At 61.0% G+C, this 18295-nt stretch overlaps 1 protein-coding gene across 9 annotated transcripts in view; it reads left to right on the forward strand.

Moving 5' to 3' along the window:
• The window catches only part of UNKL (unk like zinc finger), a 34848-nt gene continuing 16553 nt past the window's right edge, over positions 1-18295 (forward strand). For 2 of the 9 annotated variants that reach the window (XM_037005629.2, XM_037005631.2), the window contains exons 1-8: positions 1-139; positions 844-1053; positions 8742-8918; positions 9163-9296; positions 12070-12205; positions 12285-12402; positions 14626-14710; positions 15306-15391. In XM_037005629.2, the coding sequence (XP_036861524.1) occupies positions 63-139; positions 844-1053; positions 8742-8918; positions 9163-9296; positions 12070-12205; positions 12285-12402; positions 14626-14710; positions 15306-15391 (1023 nt within the window). In that variant the 5' untranslated portion in view covers positions 1-62. Of the gene's footprint in view, positions 140-202; positions 326-843; positions 1054-5601; positions 5637-8741; positions 8919-9162; positions 9297-10035; positions 10944-11359; positions 11379-12069; positions 12206-12284; positions 12403-14625; positions 14711-15305; positions 15392-18295 lie in introns of those variants that run through there. The other 7 variants (XM_073214409.1, XM_073214403.1, XM_073214407.1 and 4 more) reach the window with 6 other exon arrangements.

An 18295-nucleotide genomic window follows, 5' to 3' on the forward strand; every position in this document is an offset into this window, starting at 1 on the left:
GCAGATCCGGAGGGGCGGGGGCGGGCCCGCGGCGCATGCGCGCTGCATTGTTTTGACTGAAAATGCCGTCGGTTTCGAAAGCGGCGGCGGCGGCGCTGAGCGGGTCCCCCCCGCAGACGGAGAAGCCGACCCACTACAGGTCAGCGCCCGGCGGCCGCGGCGGGCGGGAGTGTGCGTCCCCCGGCCCGCGCGTCTGCGCCCCCGCCCCGGGCCCGGATGCCGCTGCCGGGTGCGGCCTGGGGCCCGCGCCGCCCCCCGCCCCCCGCGCCCCGCGCCTGGGCTCCGGGCCGCGGCCCACGTTCCGAGCCGGCTGCCGCCGCCTGAGGTCTGGAGGCGGTGGCCCGGGTCCGGGTGGCATCTGGGCCTGGGGGCTGGGGGACGCAGCCAGAGTCGTGGGTCGGGGACCGCGAAAAATGCGCCTGGGCTCGAGGGGGCGGGCAGCCATCTGGACTCGGGCTGCCTCCGCCTGGGGTCGGGGATGGCACCTGGGCTGGGTCGCGGCGTCGCGCCTGAATTTTTGGGGGTTGCGTCTGTGGTCGGAATGGGGGCTTCTCCTGGGGTAGGGGACCACGGAACGCGCCCAGGTTGAGGGTGGATTGGAGGGTGAAATAGGGCCGCCTGGATTCGGAGTAGGGGGCTCCCGCCTGGGGCCGGGAATCCCTCTCGGGTCGGGGTCCGTGCCCTGCGTCCGAGGAACGCGCCGAGGCAGGGTTTGGGGGCTGGGGTTGGAGGCGGCTGCCCGGACTCTGCGTGGGGGTCGCGCCTGGGGTGGGCCCCGCCTACGAGTCACCGGGGCCGCCTGCCGGCGGCGGAAGCGACCCGCAACGCTGTTTGTCTTTTTAGGTATCTAAAGGAGTTTAGGACAGAGCAGTGCGCCCTGTTTGTGCAGCACAAGTGCACCCAGCACAGGCCATTTACCTGTTTCCATTGGCATTTCCTAAATCAGCGTCGGCGCAGACCGCTCCGCAGGCGCGACGGCACGTTCAACTACAGCCCAGACGTGTACTGCTCCAAGTATGACGAGGCCAGCGGCGTGTGCCCCGACGGCGATGAGTGAGTGCGCGCCGCCTCCCCGGCCTCCCCTGGCCTCCCTTAACCTCCATTTGGCCTGCACTTGGCTTGCACTTGGCCTTCTCCGCCTCCCCTTGGGGTCCCCTTTCCTTTCCAGCGCCTGGCACCTGTACAGGGGACCATATTTTTACTCTGAATTGTTTCCGTGAGCACCGGTGGGGGCGGGGACTTTCCCCTGTGTTTAGGCCGGCAAGGGAGGGCTGTGCCTACGGGTCTCGGGGATCGCCCCTACCTGGCGCTAACCGATTTGGCTTCACTTTCCGCTTTCGACTGTGACACAGTTTTCGAATTTTCCTCCATTAGAACCAGCCCTTATACCTTTTGGGTTTAGGACCATTTAGTAGTAGGGGGTTGGTTTTCAGTCAGGGGTTAAAATGTTCGTTTAGACGACGCAAATGTACCTAGAAGATTTGCTTTCTTGCAGTTTATATGTTAAATGTTTTTTTAATTGATAGGAAAGTTTATTTGCAGACTCATTTATGTAACACATTTAAAGTTTAAGAAATCAAAGTTTTGGTTGGATTTTTTTCTTTTACAATTTTCCTAGTGGTGTCACGAACAGATGTCTTTATTTTGACATATGTAGAACGGGAAAACAAGGAAAATATAGTCAGATTGTATGTTCATCTAATGGGCAGAAATCGGTAGCGGGAGGTCTTGCTTTCTCCCTGTGGGCTGTGTGAAGAGGAAGGAGGGTATCCGGTCCTTCCTGGAGGTGGCGTGGCAGCACTGTGCCCTCCAGCCCTCTGGAGAGAGCAGCTTGTTCAGCTTTTGTGTGGCCGTGAGTCTGATTTGGGGGTGGTCCTTTGGGCTCCATCCCCGGATCCTGTGAGGGAATTTGGTTCTCCGGTTATCACCCTGCCACGTGCAGAGACCAGGGTGAAGTCTGTTCTCTTTCATTTCCCAAAAATGCTTAGGCCAGGGAGTAGACTTTTAATCCATGGTATAGGATCTTACAGACCTTATACACTCACTGACAAGTCCTCATTCGAACACCAGACAGTTCAGTAGTGCTGCTAAGGCAGCTTGAAGCTCTTTGAAGTTACATGCCCAGCCCCGCCTCGGTTACGACCGTGCCGTATTCTGTGAAGCTTTGAAAGCGCATTGTTTAATTGCTTTGTGAGCCAACATTTTCTGCAAATGAGTTTTCAGAAGAGATATTTTTGTCTGGTTGAGGCCTGGCATCTGGTCCCTCCTCTCCCATGACCGCATCGGTCACCTCTCTGGACCGTGGGTCCTGACTCGCCTGGGGGACACTGCTGTTTAGCTGTGGTGCGGGGATCCGTCCACCTGGCCTGTCTGACCCCGTTCCATAGTCCAGTATGGGGGACTAAGTAGTAGAATTCTCTGGTGATGCTTTTTAATGTGTGAAAAGGAAGCATGTTGTGACAGCTTTTTCAGGTTCCAGCCCTGGATGTTCCGGTATTGGTTCAGCCCTGCTGCCGGGTGTCGGGGTGGTGTCCAGTTCTTAGGGGATGAAAGGTGCTCCGGTGAGCACCTACTATGTGGTAGGTGTAGGAGATCATTTTAAGCTTGGCTCAAATAGTAATTTAAAAAATAACTGGGTGTAATTATTTATTATGAACGTGCAGTCTAAATGGCATGCAGATTATTCTGAGAAACAGGAGGGGTGCGACCAGCGTGGTGGTTTGCCCTGGGTCTTGGGAGCACCCTGTGCACCCACACTAATCAGGGGAGTCACTGCGTCTCCCGAAGACTTTGTTGCCAACTTTTACCGAGCACGGGATGACTGGCTTCTGACGCTCAGGAGGTGTGTGTTTGACGGGCCAGCCGTCTCGCGGGGGCTCCCCTCGGTGACTCCCGCTCATGCCGTGGGCGAGGGCCTTCCCGTCACCCACACAGGGACGGCCCAGTCTGTCCCGTCGACGAGCATTCTGGCCCCGCGAGGATTCGTGACCAGGTGCACCCCTCCGCGCAGGGACAGGGCCTTTTTATTTCGGTTCGCTGGTTGTTGGAATCTCTATTTAGGACATTTGTATTACCAGCCTAGTATTCTAAAACCCGAGTATGTTTCAGAGAGCAAAGACCCTCCAAGCCGAGGCCAGGCGGAGAAGCGTCCAGCGTTTTTGGCGCTGGCGGGGCACCTTGGGGCTGAGCTGGGGGCCAGGGGGGACGGCGGCCACAGGCAGGTTGGCACCCAGCTGTCGCCCCCTCTCCTGTGGGGTCGAGCGCCCTGGGGCGGCGGGGCCCTCCTGGGAGCCCTTTGCCCTGGTGGGCACGCCCCCTCCCCGGCGCCGGCTGCGATTGGCTTTCCGGGTCACGTGGCCGCACCCGTGGGAGCTGGGCCCGGCGTGCACCTGCCCTCCGCCCGTGCGAGCCCAGACGTTCCTGGGGCTACGAGCAAAGAGGCTGTCCGGCGGCGGTTGGGCGTCCGGCCCCGCCCTGAAGGCCGCCCTGAGGGCGTCGCGGGGTGTGGACGGCCGGGCATCCCCCCCGGAGCCTGCTGCCGCCGTCCGCGGGCCATCGGGGCCGGCGCGCGCCTTGGCCCCTGGAAGCCAGGTGTGCTCGGCACCTTCCGCCCTGGGTGCGAGTCGGGCCCTGACTTAGGTGTCCCCAGGTCTTGAGAGACTCCTCCAGAGTAACATTTTCATCGGGAAAAACACGCAGTCCCCAACCCTATAAGCGTATGAGGTGGTGGCCCTGTTTCTTTGTTAACCGCCCTGCTGAGCACAGGCTGTCCCTGGGAGTGGCCCCCACAGCTACAGATTTTCATGTTTTTAAGAAGCAATGGGCCACCCCACACTGGGGTGTGACGTTCCAGCTCGGCTGCCCTGTTCTTCCAGGGCTCCTGCTGCACTTCCCCTGGGCGAGGGGGGGCTGCCACAGGAGCGCTTCCCTCTCCTCACAGGGCGCCCGGGACACGGGCCACACGGCTGGCGGGCTGCTGATGTGTGACTTGTGGCCTTCGCACTCGCTAATCTGGGCCCACTTGTGGGAGCCCACTGACGTGGACTTCCCTTGGTGTGTGTGTGAGGCTGCTGTGCCATGCGTGCACTTGTGCCTTTAGTGTGGTCTTTCTATGAAAGATGCTCGGCGATGTTTGATTTTAAAAACTTGAGTATCTTAGGACCTAAGGTTTAGCTGGAAGTCCACTCACTTTAGGGGGCTGTAAACTTACTCTTTGACTGACCCTGTGAGTGAGCTCTGCTGGGACTTGGGGTAAGGCAAAAGCCAAGGTGGGGTCCGGAGCACAGGAGCAGAATTCTCAGGAGCCCGGGACTGCTCCCAGCCTGGAAAACTTGCGCTTCTTGGTTATGGGTTATCCTGCTGAAGGGAATCACCATCGTGTGACTGAGTTGGGCGTGTAACACACTACAGGACAGTGTGAAAACCCCAGGTGGCCGCAGCACTTTGTCCCTTCCTGCTTTAGTGAGGGTAGTGACCAGGAGGCAGTGCCCAGGCCAGGAAGCTGCACCCTGCGGAGGCCTTGGCAGAGGTGGGTTCCCCGGGAGAGGGCACAGGCCAAGGAGGTGGTAGCTCTGTCACCGGAGCCAACCGTCTGGGTGAGAGGCTGCATCCTAGCTCAGGAGTCCGGGGCGGCCCTTGGAAACCCCAGACCGGGGCCGAAGGGCTGAACAGGTGTGTGGTCAGCATGCAGGTGTGGGCTGTCACAGGCTTTTCCCCACAAGGGCCATGTTTCCGCCGTCCCCCACCTGCCTGCCCTTGCGCTCTGGCCCTGCCTGTCGTTGTCTGCCATGCTCAGATCCCTCTCCATCTTTCCGCTGTCACTCACATTCAGCTTTGCTCCTCAATCCTTCCAGTCTCCCCACCTGTGTCTGAGCCCCCAAGGACCAGGAGGGAGTCCTGCTGCACTGTGTCCTGCTGTCTGTGGCCAGTGGCTCCCCTTGCCTGCAGTTCTGTCCCGAGGTCCCGTCTGGACTGGCGGGCTTGGACGTTCTGGGGCCAGCAGGCCCTGCAGTGTGAGGCCGTGGCCCAGACGAGGCCCAGGTGGATGCATGTGCATCTGAGTTTGCTGACCACCTGGCGCTCACACCACAGGCATAGCTTGGTGGGCACCCCCTTGTTTCAAGTGAGAGTGGCCCGAGGGATGGGGCCAATTTCAGGCTCTCCTGGGACAGTTGGCCGTCTTGAGCCCCTGCTGGATGCCTACTAGACCCCGCCTCCTGGCTCAGTGGTCCCACCCAGAGTGTCGTGGCAGACTGTGTTCAACGTGGGCTGCCACATGCTGCTACCAAGGCAGCCCTGTTGTAATCAGACTGTTGGCATCACTAATTGTGGATGGGTTTGAGAACCATAGATGCCACCGTGAATTTGGTGCCCTGTGGAACTGAGTCCCACAGGGTCACATCGTGGGGGCGGGGCTGGCAGGGCCCAGCGGTCGCCTGCACGCAGCCCAGGAGTGACTCAGGACCGCCTGCAAGGACGGGTCTGCACGCGGTGCTGAGCGGCCCCCTGGGTCTCCACTGCCTCGAGCAGGGGGCCTGCCTTTGCCACAGTGTTTTCTCTGAGTTTCCCCTTTCACCTCTTAGGTGCTGTAAAGGCGAGGCCGTGTTCTTCCCATCAATGTTCCCTGGTGTTTTAAGGTTGGCTCATGCTTCTCAGTCTGTACTAAGCAGGAGGCGACATGCTCCGAGTGAAATAGAGCCTTTGGCACTCAGTGCGAGGCAGGGGGGCCGCGGCTGGGTTCTGGCTTCTATGGTAATGGACAGAGAGGAGACCAGATGGTGCTGGCGAACTGCTTGGGTGTGCGGGAGCTTGTGTGCACATGTGCATGGGGTGTGTGTGTCAGGGGGGCGCATGCATGCATGGGGGGCAGGTGTGTCATGGGGGGGCAGATGCGTGCATGGGGGGAGGCGTGTGCATGGGGGGCATATGTGTGCACGTGTGCAGCGTGGACTGCACCGTGCTGTCACACCAGGTGCCTCCCCTCTCAGCTCAGCGTGCCCGGGTGGTGGTTGGACCTGTTGAGGCCGTTGTGTTTGGTGGCCCACGCAGACTCGCGGTGCATGCACAAGGACTTCTGAGGAGTGGGACATTTAAAATGGCTGCTTTCCTGTTGGCTTAGTGTGTTTGGTTCTGTTTCATCACACGTGGTCTGGGGGTGTGATGTCCAGGTGGTGTTGTCCGACCCCCTGGAACCTTCTCCAGAACCTCACCCCAGACTGAGACCCTTCCCTGTGGAACCGTAGCTTCCTCCCTGCATGAGTCCTGATGTCGGCAGATGCATATGTATTTCTGCCCCTGGTCCCTAGATAATCGGCATGCTGGACCCCCTTTCCCAGGGGTTCTCCCTGCTGGCACCTCCTGGCACCCCTCCATAGCCATCCACATGGACCCTGTCCCGCAGGGCTGCACCAGCCCCATGCTCATCCCCTGGCCCAGGCCATTCCGGCCTTGGCGATCACACACAGGCCTTGTTTCCCTTTTCTTTCTGCGCCTCTGGGGCTCCCGAGAAGTGGGATCGCTAGGTCAGAGGGTGAATTTGCCTCCTGTCTTGGTGCGTGTGCCAGGCTCCTGTCCAGAGAGGCTGCCGAGCCGTGCGGGCCTGCCAGCCGTGTGGCTGCTCCCTGAAGCCCAACCCCGCTGGGCAGGTGGCGTTTGCCTTGTCTTGAGCAGGGCTGGTGCCTGTGTGGTGGAGAGCCACTTGTGTTTCTGTCTGTAGGTTCTTCATTTCTCCAGCCCATTGCTCTGTGAGCTCCTGGCCTCTTTATTTTACAAGTTATTTGTTTGTGGTGTTAGTGTCTATATTCTGTGAAAAGTGGGGCAGGACCTGTGTTCTAGTCAGGTTCCCTGGGACTGCCTCAACCGTCTGGCACCCCGAGATGGGCCCCACGGCAGCGCCTGTGCGAAGGCCAGGATGAGTTTGGGCAAGCTGGGTGGTGTGTATACCCTCCCTGGAGAAAGGGCTTTTACGCAAGCACCTCCCGAAGTGCTGCCTGGAGCCCCTCGTGGTGTACTTTGGCCTATTCCAGTTCCTGCCTCGCAGCAGGGAGTGTGGCCCTGGGCCCAGGTGCTGCCGTCCTGCCCAGAGGGCCAGTGCCCGTGCTCGCTATTGGTTTGTGATGGGGCCGCATGCTGTCCAGGGACAACCCCTGTGCTTTTCTGTAGGGCCTATAGTACATCTCATACAAACATGTAAAGATCTGTTTTTTGTCTGTCCTCTGTCTCCAGGGGACTTTGTTTAAAATTACAATAAGATACACGTAATATAAATTTGCCATTTTAACCATTTTTAAGTGTCATTTCAGTGGCATTGTTACGGTCATTGTTTAACTGTCACCACCGACTTCCGATTCTTCCCATTTTCCCAAACACACCCTGTCCCCATTACAGTCACTCCCCTGCCCCCGCCCCAGGTGCCCACCCACCACTTTCTGTGTCTGCGAATCTGATGGCTCTGGGGGCCTCGCCCGAGTGGGGCCGCCCAGTGTGTGTCCTTTGCGTGTCCTCTCACTGGACCTAGGCCTGCAGGGCCCGCCCCGTTCAGACCGTGTATTGGGGCTTGGAGCCTTGAGTCGGCCCAGAGGCGTCCCGCTGTCTGCAGAGACCGTGGTGTGATGGGCTTGCGGGCCGTTTCCGGCTTGAAGCTGCTGTGTCTTGGACTCTGATAGCTCTTGTAGGCCCTGCCTCCTCCACTTCTGGGTGTGCCTCTGAAATGGGGCTGCCGGGCCCCACAGGGGGCTCTCACTGCCCCGGAAACTCTAGGGGCGTGACGTCCTGTACCCCCCCGTGTGCCTTGAACACCTCAGGTGCTCATTAAGGTCTGGGGTGCGTCTGCTCTTGTGGTCAGGGGTCTAGACTGGATGGCCACTAAGGTGTTTTCTCTCTTTGGGGACTTGTTGGGCAGCACAGCGCCACCTTCCCCACCAGTATGCCCAGCACCCAGGTCCACAGCTTGCCCGGCAGCCGTTCCCAAGCCCCGCATGGTGCCCCAGGCCATCGCTGGAGGTGAGAAGCCTTGCCTGAGACTGGGGATGGCAGTGATGGCCCCCCTGCCTTGTCCCTCGGACCTCTTGGGGACCTTGCCGGCCAGGGTCTTGGCATATGCCCTCCCCTCTTCTGTGTCTCTGGCTCTTGCGGGAGGTACCAACCCCAAGGCGGGCTCAGTGTCCCTGCCCCACTTGTGCTAGAACCTTCCAAACCCCCTGCAGTTGTGGCCTCCCCACAGCACGAGCCTGTTTGCTGCTCCCTGTCCTGGGAAGGCCTGGCGCTGGCGCCTGTGACACCGCACGTGCCTGCCACTCTCCTGCCCGTCTCCCGCCAGCCTCCTCCCCCAGCCACATGCAGGCCCCCGTGTTTCTCCCCAGGCTCCTTCCGTCCCTTCCCTGAGGGGTCCCCAAATGCACCTGGTAGGGCACAGGGGAGGCCGCAGCCCCTTACCTGATGACTCTTGACAGGAAAAATGAAGGACATGGCTGTATCCAGGGGCTAAATTTTACTTCCACACTTTATTCAAAAATTATGAGGTGTGGTCTTCAGGGAAATGTGGTGTGTTTTTTTGCTGCATATTGAGGGGTTTGTGGGGGCTGGTCCCAGGTGCGGGCAGGTGCTCTGTCCTGTGGCATCCCACCTGGATTGGAGCAGATGTGGGGTGCTGCCAGCCAGGTGGGGCTGCAGGTGGGGCAGGTGGGGCCGGAAGTGGCCCCCAGCCCAGGGGCCCAACAGCACATTTGCCTCTCTGCCGCCAGGTGTCCCTACCTGCATCGGACGGCGGGCGACACGGAGCGCAAGTACCACCTGCGCTACTACAAGACGGGCATCTGCATCCACGAGACCGACGCCCGGGGCCACTGCCTGAGGAACGGGCTGCACTGCGCCTTCGCCCATGGTCCCCTGGACCTGCGGCCACCAGTGTGTGATGTCCGGTAAGCAGGGCGCCCTGTGCCGGGCAGGCGGGAGGCGGGCTCCTCCCTGGGCTTCCGGCCTCACCCACCTAGAGCATGAAGGTGCCCGAGGCCCGTGGACGCCCATCCTGGACCCTCCAGGCTGGCAGTATCTCCAGGGCCTCGCAGGCGGCTCTGTACAGTGCCATGACCAAGTGTTGCCCTCGCCTTCAGGACGGGCTTCGAACACACCTCAGCACTGTCCCCACGTGTCGTTTGGTTGTAGGGAGCTGCAGGCTCAGGAAGCCCTACAGAATGGCCAGCTCAGCAGTGGGGATGGCCTCCCTGACCTGCAGCCCGGGGTCTTGGCCAGCCAGGCCATGATCGAGAAGGTCCTGGGCGAGGACCCCCGGTGGCAAGGTAACCCCGGGGCCCCGCTGATGGGGGTGGGGCAGCCCCTCCATATCAGGTGGGGACTCAGGCCGAGTCGGGATTCCGCCCTCAGCTCCTCAGGGGCAGTGGCTGCGTGGGACCTGGCCTCCGGCCTCGGGTCCTGCAGGCTGCCCTGGACCTTTGCCTGGGGCAGCTTCTCGGCGGGGCCAGCTTCAGTCGCTGTGGGGAGGGGATTGCACAGTGGCCCAGCTCCTCCCGGGCACCCCCCAGGCCGGCTGGCCCAGTGCCCCGCTCCCAGAGGTGCCCACGCCCCCTCCTAGTCCCCACCGTGCTGGGCGCCATGTGGCCTTTGGATGAGCAGCTTCGGGGTCTGTGGGGTTTGTCAGGAACAGGAGTCCCTGGCCGTGTCCCTTGGGGCCACGGGGCCTGCGTTCCCAGCAGGCTGCCCAGAGGCTGGCTGTGGGCAGTGAAGGTTTGGGTTTTTAAAATAACAGAAAACATAAATTCACCATTTTAACTGTCTCAGAGTGGACAGTTCCGTGTCATTGAGCACATTCATGGTGCTGTGCAACCACCATCACCTTTTGGTTCCAGAACATTCCATCCCCCCAGGTGGAAGCCAGCCCCCAGCACCCCCGCGGCTGGCCCTGTCTGTGGCTTTGCCTGTCCGGAGATCTCACGGGCAGTGGCATTTCACAAAGCGCCCCCCATGACCCGTTCCTCGGACTTGAGTCACTGATGTCTCACACTGATGGTGCTTTAATGCCGTTTCTCCCAGCGATGACTTCTCTCCCCACACCTGCCCCCTGCGTGCCCTGCTCCGCCCCTCCAAGCGCCTGCTCTGGGCCGTGGGGCCTGGGTGAGCTGGTCTGGCCACTGTGTGACCCTTTCCCATCCCCTCCCCTCTGCCTGCCCTTCCCTCCATGTACCTAGTGGCCAGCTGGCACTGCAAGTGGCACCTGCTGGCTGGGCAGGGACTCAGGGCTGCCCCTGCTGGGGCAGCGCCAAGGAGAGTGGGGAGGCCTTGGGGACCTCGTCCCCATGCTGTGTTGTCCCTCCTCAGGTGACAGTCCCCACAGAGAGTGGTCGTGGGCCTGCAGCCTCCTGCTGCCGGTGCCCAAGGACACATGCTTTATTCCAGGCTTTGCTGCTCTGGAGAGCGCCCAGGGGACCTTCTTTCCTTGTTTTTCAGCCTGCGGGTACCCAGGTCCACGTTCCGTCTCCCCCTCCCCGGCAGGGGTCCCCCCACCATCGGGGCTGGAGGCAGTGGTGGGGCAGGCAAGCCCCGGTGTCGGAGGCCTGAGTGCAGACCTGGGCCGGAGGTGTCCAGCTAGGGGCCTTGGCTCCCGCTCTCCCGGGGTTCTGGGTGGACACGGGGCGCCGAAGGTCATCACCTCCTTCAGGAGAACCGCCCAGGCCTGCTTCCCCATCCTTGCAGACTGGCCGCCTGTCTTAGCCCGGTGCGTCTGGGCTGCCCGTGTCTTCCTGTCCAGGCAGCGTGTCTCTCCTCACTGCTGACATCCCACCGTCCAGGCGGGCCCGAGCTTACCCTGGCGTCTCTGTCCCTGGCTGCATTTAGGCGGCCTCCATCACCACGAAGGCGCATGCCCCGTTTCACTGCACATCTTCATGCACGGGTCTGTCCAGACAGCACGTCTCACTGCTCCAGCATCTGTGAGCGCATGTTTGTGTTATTCTCCGGGCGTGCACTCCGCAGCGTGGAAGGCGCCTGGGGGCCTGGGTCTCGCATTTGCCACTGCGCTGCACACGTCTGGGTTTTGTGCCGCTGGCTGCAGGGCCTCGTATCTGCCTGCGTGAGGTGCTTGGTTGATCCTGGTGACCAAATGTTAAAAAATTTTTCTTAAAGTCGGCTTCTCTGTTACCCAGACGCCCTTGCTCTGTCCATCCCTGCCTTGCGTCTGACACCCCCTGTCGCCCAGTGAGTCACTCTGGGGGCCTCGGCGTGGGTGGACAGTGAGGGGATTAGCTCTCACCTGGATGCCTGTGTGCTGCCTGCTCCCGGGCGCGGCTGTGACCTGCCCTGGCCTTTTTCTTTCCCCCAGCACACTTTCAGCCTTGCTGAGCAAGTGTCACTAAACAACAGCACGTGTAAGTCATTAATGAGCCCAACAATGGATGTGATCTCAGGACCTTCTCTCGTGTTCCTGCTTTTCAGTGACCCCTGGTGGCTTTTTGTTTGTTTTTGCTTTGTGGTAAAATTCAAATGATGTAAAGTTAACCATCTCCAAAACCAGGCTTTATTTTCTGGAGCAGTTTCAGGCACCCTGGGTCCCCACATTCTGAGCCTCCATGGCACCATCCCTACCACAGAGGGGACCCTGCCACACTTGGCGACCCTGCATAGACATGTCACTGTCACCCAGAGTCCGTCTTGCGTGTCAGGGCTCAGATGAACTACGTCCAAGTGCGTTTCGGTGGCTTTTAGCATGGCTTGGTTCCCTCAGAGAAGCCCCATCCCCCTGGCGGCCACTCCTCCCCACCTCCCGCTGTCCAGGCAGCCTCGCACCCACTCCCTGTCTATGTACCACTTGTTCTGGATGTTTCCCTGAGGAGGGACCGCATCGCACACTGGGCAGCCTCTATATCTGGCATTCCTTACGAGCGCCACGTTCTCGGGGGTCCGTGCTGTAGTATGGGGTCCCTGCTTCTCGTGGCTGAGCACTGTGTGGGTGTGGGTGGCCACAGGGCATTTGCCGTCGTGCGCTGCCAGGCGCTCTCATTGCCTCCTTTTAGCTGTGAGCACGTGCATGCGTGTTTCCATGGGGACCCTGCTTTTCAGACACCAACTTCGTGCTGGGCAGCTACAAGACCGAGCAGTGCCCGAAGCCGCCACGCCTGTGCCGCCAGGGCTATGCGTGTCCACACTACCACAATGGCAGGGACAGACGGCGGGACCCCCGGAGGTTCCAGTACAGGTGGGCCCTGGGGCCTCCAGGTATGGGGGCATGTGGGCAGATGTCTCTTGGGCCCCCGGTGACACTTCCTTGGCCCCAGGTCCACACCGTGCCCCAGTGTGAAGCTCGGCGATGAATGGGGCGAGCCCTCCAGGTGTGACAGCGGGGACAGCTGCCTGTACTGCCATTCCCGCACGGAGCAGCAGTTCCACCCTGAGGTGCGTGGGCCTGGCTGTGGGGGTGGGTCCGGGTCACTGCCCTTCCTGCTGTGCTGGGGTCCCTAAGACCACCCTCAGCTCTAGTGATCGCCTGGAAGGACTCACAGAACTGCACAGAGCTGTGGTGTCCACAGTCAGGGTTCCTGCACTGAGAGGGTCCAGACAAGATGAGCACAGGGTGGGTCCTGGTGGGGCGGGGTCCCGGGAGGCTGGGCACCAGCTTCCAGCCACCCTCCTGCTTTGTGTGTGCAGTGGGCAGTGTTGCCAAGCCGGGAAGTCACCTAGCCTTGGCATCCAGGGCTTGTATTGGGGGTCAGTTGTGTAGATGTGCTGACCCGTTTCAAGCCCATTCAGAGGAATGATGCCGAGTGGCCCAAGGTCAAGTGAACAGACACTTAGCGGTGGGACATTCCAGGAGCCCAGAGGTCACCTCCCAGGAGCTGGCTGAGTGAGGCCCACCCTTCCTTTGGAACGTGTGGGGTGTGGACAGCCAGAGCCTGCTGAGTTGACCAGAGCACACCTGGGTTTGTGTTAAAAGTGGGCAAGCCCATGGCCCCCTCGGTGCTGAAACGGCCAGTGAGCACGTGGCCAGGGAGAGTGGTGGGCCAGGGCCAGGCTGGGTGCTGGGCCCAGACTTCTACCCGCACAGCAGGCTGGGGTGGGTGCTGTGCGCACGAGGTGGGGAGAGGCAGGCTGATGGGGACAAAGGTGGCTTGGGGGACAGTGGGGGAGAGGCGGCAGGGAGTGGCCAAGCCGGAGAGCAGGAAATGGGACCGGCCAGTGCCACGCGGGATGAGGGCGACAGCTTGGGGGCAGAGGGCACCATGTGGCCTACGTGGGCTCTGGTGAACGGCCACTGCCCTGGCTTGAGGCACTGGTGGCCGTGGCCCGGGGCTGGGGGTGCCGAGCCTGGAGTTCGAGGCACTGGGCTCGTCGTCGGCTGTGATGACGTCCTGGCCTCCACACTGCATGCCCTCTGGCTGCAGGTCAGTTTTTTTCCTCTCCTGGGTCCTTCCTTTGTTTACGTGTCCATTCATTCATTCAGCTTTGAAACTCAGAACATTTTGTGCTGGTTCACACCAGAGGTGTTGGCACAAAAAGGCCCCACCCCACCCCCAGCCCTGCACCCGAGCCCGTTGCTGTTCCCGCTCGTCTCTGGGCTCTTGCTACCCTTGGATTCTAACCCGGCTCCCGAGCAGACAGCCTTATATGTGGGTCGCATGGGTGCTGAATTGGGACTTAGAGCCCAGGGGATACTACTTCTGTTCGCTCTTAACGGCGTGTGGGTATTTCAACCACGCTTTTAGTGGAGAAGGAAGAGGTGGCTGGCAACCTCGGGGCTGTTGCGCCCAGTTTGGGTTCAGACTCCCCAGTGATGTCGGCAGCAGGTCAGGTACCGGAACATCCATGTCGTGGACACTCACCCCGGGGTGTCTGCCGCCCGTGTGCACCATATGTCTGCTCACGCCCAGCAAGGCGAAGCTGGGGTGGTGGGAGCGCCCTTCCCTCGGGAGCCGGGGGCTCGAGCTGCCTGGACTTGACAGGCAGCCACTGCGGCCAGCCATGCTGTTCGTGTCCTGAGTTGCATTCTGCTCAGAGATTCTGTGCTTTGAAACACATGGGAGGTGACATCTGGCCTCCTGATATTTTGGTTCCAAACTCAGACCCTTTGAAATGGGTTTTGTTGGTGGGCTGCAAAACCTCAGTGCAGGCAATGGGAGAGCCGAAGCGGGGAGGGGTGGGGTAGCCGGGGAAGGCTTCCTGAGGGCGTCGGCTTGGGATCTGGACAAGAGTGTGGGGGTCCGTGCCTTGGGTTCTGGTGCGCCTCAGGGCGGACCCACGTGGGTGGATGCATGAGAATTCCTGACCCCACAGAGCGGACTGTGTGGCGTTTAACAGGCATTTCCTGAGCACCTAGTGTACACCAGATACCTGAGCAGGTGCAGCTTCCAGGACACCCTGTGGGGAAGGCGTCTGTGTATGCGATTTCAAGGACGGGGTACGGGAGCTGGTGCCCAGGCTGACCGGCTCTGTGCTGAGGGAAGCCCGGACGGAAGGTGGGCTGGGGGCGGGGGCCAAGTCCACGCTCTTCTTTGGCAATCCCTTTAGGATTTGGAGCTGAATTCTCTGCGTCATGACTCAGCCAACCCAGGACTCTCCATGGACACGCGTTTCCAGTCCAGCCTCCCCATTTCATTTCACTGTTTTATGTTCATTCCCCAGATCTACAAATCTACGAGGTGCAACGACATGCGCCAGACTGGCCTCTGCCCTCGGGGTCCTTTCTGTGCCTTTGCACACGTGGAAAGTAAGTACCTGATGCCCAGCAGGCCTCACTAGACGCCCCTCCTCTGGAGCAGGCTCCCAGGGCGGGGCCAGGAAGGCTGGACACGCCTTTCGGAGCCCCTGGAGGAGACAGTCAGTGCCGCTCAGCCACGCTGCCCTTCGTGCCCGCTGCGGGCCGGGCTCCCAGGTCGGGGCCACGCTGCCCTCTTGGGACCGAGGTGGTTGTGCCTCTGGGTGTTCTGGGGTCCTAGGTGCAGCAGCCGGGTGCTGGCACGTGTTAGTTAGATGGCCAGATGGGCCCATAAAATGTTCCCAAAGGCGGAAAAGAACCCCAGTGGCAGGAGCAAGCTCGCAGACACAGCCTTCCTCAGGGCCCGAGGGTTTCCTCTGGGACTCAGTCTGAGTCTGGGTTCCGGTGCCTGGGGCACTGGTGCCCTCCAGTCCAGCGAGGAGGGAAGTCTGCAGTTTTCTGCTGTTCAGACCACGTGATTGGAGGGCCTTGGATGGCCCGGGGCTGGCGCATGCTCAGTCCCTGGTTTGTGGGAGACCTTTAACTGAAGGCTCCGTGCACGGTGTCCTGTTGTCGCCACTCAGCCTGCTGCCCCCTTTCTCGGCAGAGAGCCTCGGAACGGCCAACGGCTGGGGCTGCCGAGACCTGCCCTGCACCAGCAGCACCGCGGCCGAAGGCGGCTGGCCTGGAAACGTAAGTGGACAGCGAGCATCTCAGCAGGTCCTGCTAGCGGCCTGCGGTGGTGTTTGGGTCTAATGAACTGCTAGGGGCACAGGTGGATGTGTTCTCTGGGTGACACGGTGGCGAGCGGTGCCTGTGGGCTTGGTGGCTCCTTCTGGAAGAGTCTAGAAGAGGCCTGGCCAAGTGCTGGTTGCTGCTGAGCTGACCTTGTGCCCGCGGGGCTGAGGAGACAGTGGGCAGGGGCTTTAGGCCTCAAGTCCCACCCTCCCTCTGGTGTAGTAGTGGGCTCCTTGCCTCTGTGCCTGCTGTGTTGTTGGGGATCTGCATGTGCCATGTCGGAGCTCGGGGCAGGGCTGCATTGTGCCCTTGACTTCCCCTTGGCTTCAGGGGCTGGGACACTTGTGGGTTTAGGAGGTGGCCCGAGGCTCTGGGTGGAAGGAGCCTTGGTGGGGGGCTTGTCCCTGTGAGGCACCCGCCCGGCCGGTGTGGGTGTGGCCTGGGCTGCTGCTGGCCGGTCCACACCACCCCCTGCAGGAGTCACTGTGCTCCTCTGGGCGCTGGTCGGCGGCTTCTGTGTACCCACCGGTGTTTTGCACCGTGAACATCAGGCTGTGGCACACAGAGTGGGTGCCCAGCCTGGCAGTAGAGACGTGGACAGGATGGGGCACAGTCCCACTGCCCTGTGAATGTGCTGCCACTGAGCCCTGTGCGCTGGGGAGGCCCCACCTACCTGGGGTGAATTTCCCCCAGTTAAAAAAAACTAAAGAAGCGACAGCTGGGTGTGGACCCGCCCCCGCACAGTGCCTTCCCACTAGCTGCGCAGAGGCACCTTCACCCACTGAGGCAGGTGGGGCGGCCGGAGACCCATTCAGCCCCATCGTGCCTACAGAGGGGCTCAGAGAGGTGCTGGGGTCTGCGCCCTGCTTCCCAACAGCAGCTCCCCCTTTCCGGCCCTCCGTGCCTCCCTCCCGTACCCGTGCTGGGCTGTTCACCTGTGGCCTCTGTCACCTCCTGTGTCAACAGCAAATCGGCAAATGTGAGCATCCCCCTCCGTCCTGGGACCTGTTCTAGGAAATGTTGGAAGCTAGGGAGGGGGCTGCAGGAGCCCCGGGGTACAGCCGTTCGGGAAGAAGTGCGGTGACAGCTTGGGACTCACGGTTGTGATCTGAATGGTGCTGTCTCGTGGGACCTCAGCCTGGGGGCCTGCACCCCAGAGACACTGGATCAGCGGGCACTGAACTGTGGGCGCCTGCGGCACGGGGACCCCACCCTGGTGTCAGAGTGTTGACTGGTGGTAGCTCAGAGTGACACAGAGGGTCTCCTGTCACCTGCAGGACCATGAGGAGCCATCTGTAGTGCTTCCTCTCGTGTCTGGTAGCAGATGAGCTGGGTTCCCCCGGGCAGGCCCACGGTCAGGGTTGGGGCCAGGGCCCACCCGGTGGCAGTGTCAGGCCAGGCAGTTCTGCCCACCTCCCAGGGCCTCCCAGGCAAGGCTCCCTTGTGTAAATGTGACCCCTTGAAAGGGGACTGCGGCCTCTGTGCGTTTGCAGCATGCACAGCCACCACCCCTAGGTGGGGCTGGCTCGGGCGCCTTTTGGTGATGTGGAGCCCAGATGGGCCTGGGGCCGGGAGTGCACTGAGGAGGAGGCTGAGGTCCTCTAGGAAGTGGCCATTAAAAAGACTTGAGCAAAATATTTCAGCACAGATGCCAGGATTCCCTCCGGGGACCAAGCTGTCGAAGCTGCTGGTCTTCCTGGGCACCGTTTTCAGCAGATGGGTGAATCTTGGGGGCGTAAGAGCACTGCGGGGCATGGAGAGGAAGGGCCGTTTGGTTCTGGTGATCCTGAGGCGACATGCCAACTGGAGAATGCCGTACCTTGGTGTGCGCCTCGCGGCCCCAGACCAGCCGTTTTCTCTGGAAGGGGGGCAGGGGACGGAGTCGAGGACCGGCTTCCCTCTCCCAGTTTTCCGATTCTTGGCCCCCTGAACACCAGAGCCGACCGAGAGGGAAGAGCCGGCACTGCCCCGCTGGGCGGACAGACGGCCCTCCCCACCCTCCCCCCTCCCAGGGCCGGAATGCCCACGCACCACCCATGTGACAGGGCCGAGGGCGTAAGGCCCCCGCGGGGAGCCCTGTGGGCCTGCCCGGGGCCTTCCCAGGAGCCCCTTCACAGCATAGCTAGGCCTCGAGGTGTGGAGCTCCGGTCTCTGCTCGGTGGCTGTGCAGACCCTCACAAGAGGCAAGAAAGACCAGGATGGCCTTGGGGCTGAGCCCGGCAGACCTGCCCAGCAGTGGGAGGAAGGGGCTCCGGCAGCCCCCTGGCACCTCCTCTTTCTCCGCCCTTGGTGGCCCCTCTGGGTCCTCTTGCAAGTCCAGAAACTGAACAAGAAAGGAAGAAAGGCCAGGGTGACCGGAGCCGCTGCTGCAAGCTCACTTTCTATAAAGCCAGGCACAAAAATCAGTGCTGCTTCTGTTTGGGGACATTTCGGCGTACAGTCTGTGTGTTTATGTCTGATCTGGGGGTGTGCCCACCGAGGTCTGTGGGCAGAACCATCACTGAGCACACGTGTGCCAGACAGTGGCTCACCAGAGTCTGGAGAGGAAATGAACTTCCAGTACTTTTAGGTGCGGGGTCCAGGGGCCTGCAAATTAAATTGTCAAAAGGCAGATTAACTGGAGAAAGGGTTTATTACTTGTGCCCGTGAAGGCCTTCGTAGGAAAGAAATCAAGAGCCAAAGCAGCGATTAGACCTGGGGGCTCACACACACTTTTAGCAGAGTGATCAGTTATGAAGTGGTGAGACAAGAAAAGGGGTGTCTGCTTCCAGGGGCATTAAACTGTGGGAAGGTAAATACATGGGGGATGCTAATGGGAGACACAGGCGATTCAGTCAGGTTTGCTGTGCACATGCCATC

The sequence above is a fragment of the Manis javanica genome, chromosome 10, assembly GCF_040802235.1.
Source record: "Manis javanica isolate MJ-LG chromosome 10, MJ_LKY, whole genome shotgun sequence".
Classification (NCBI taxonomy): domain Eukaryota; kingdom Metazoa; phylum Chordata; class Mammalia; order Pholidota; family Manidae; genus Manis; species Manis javanica.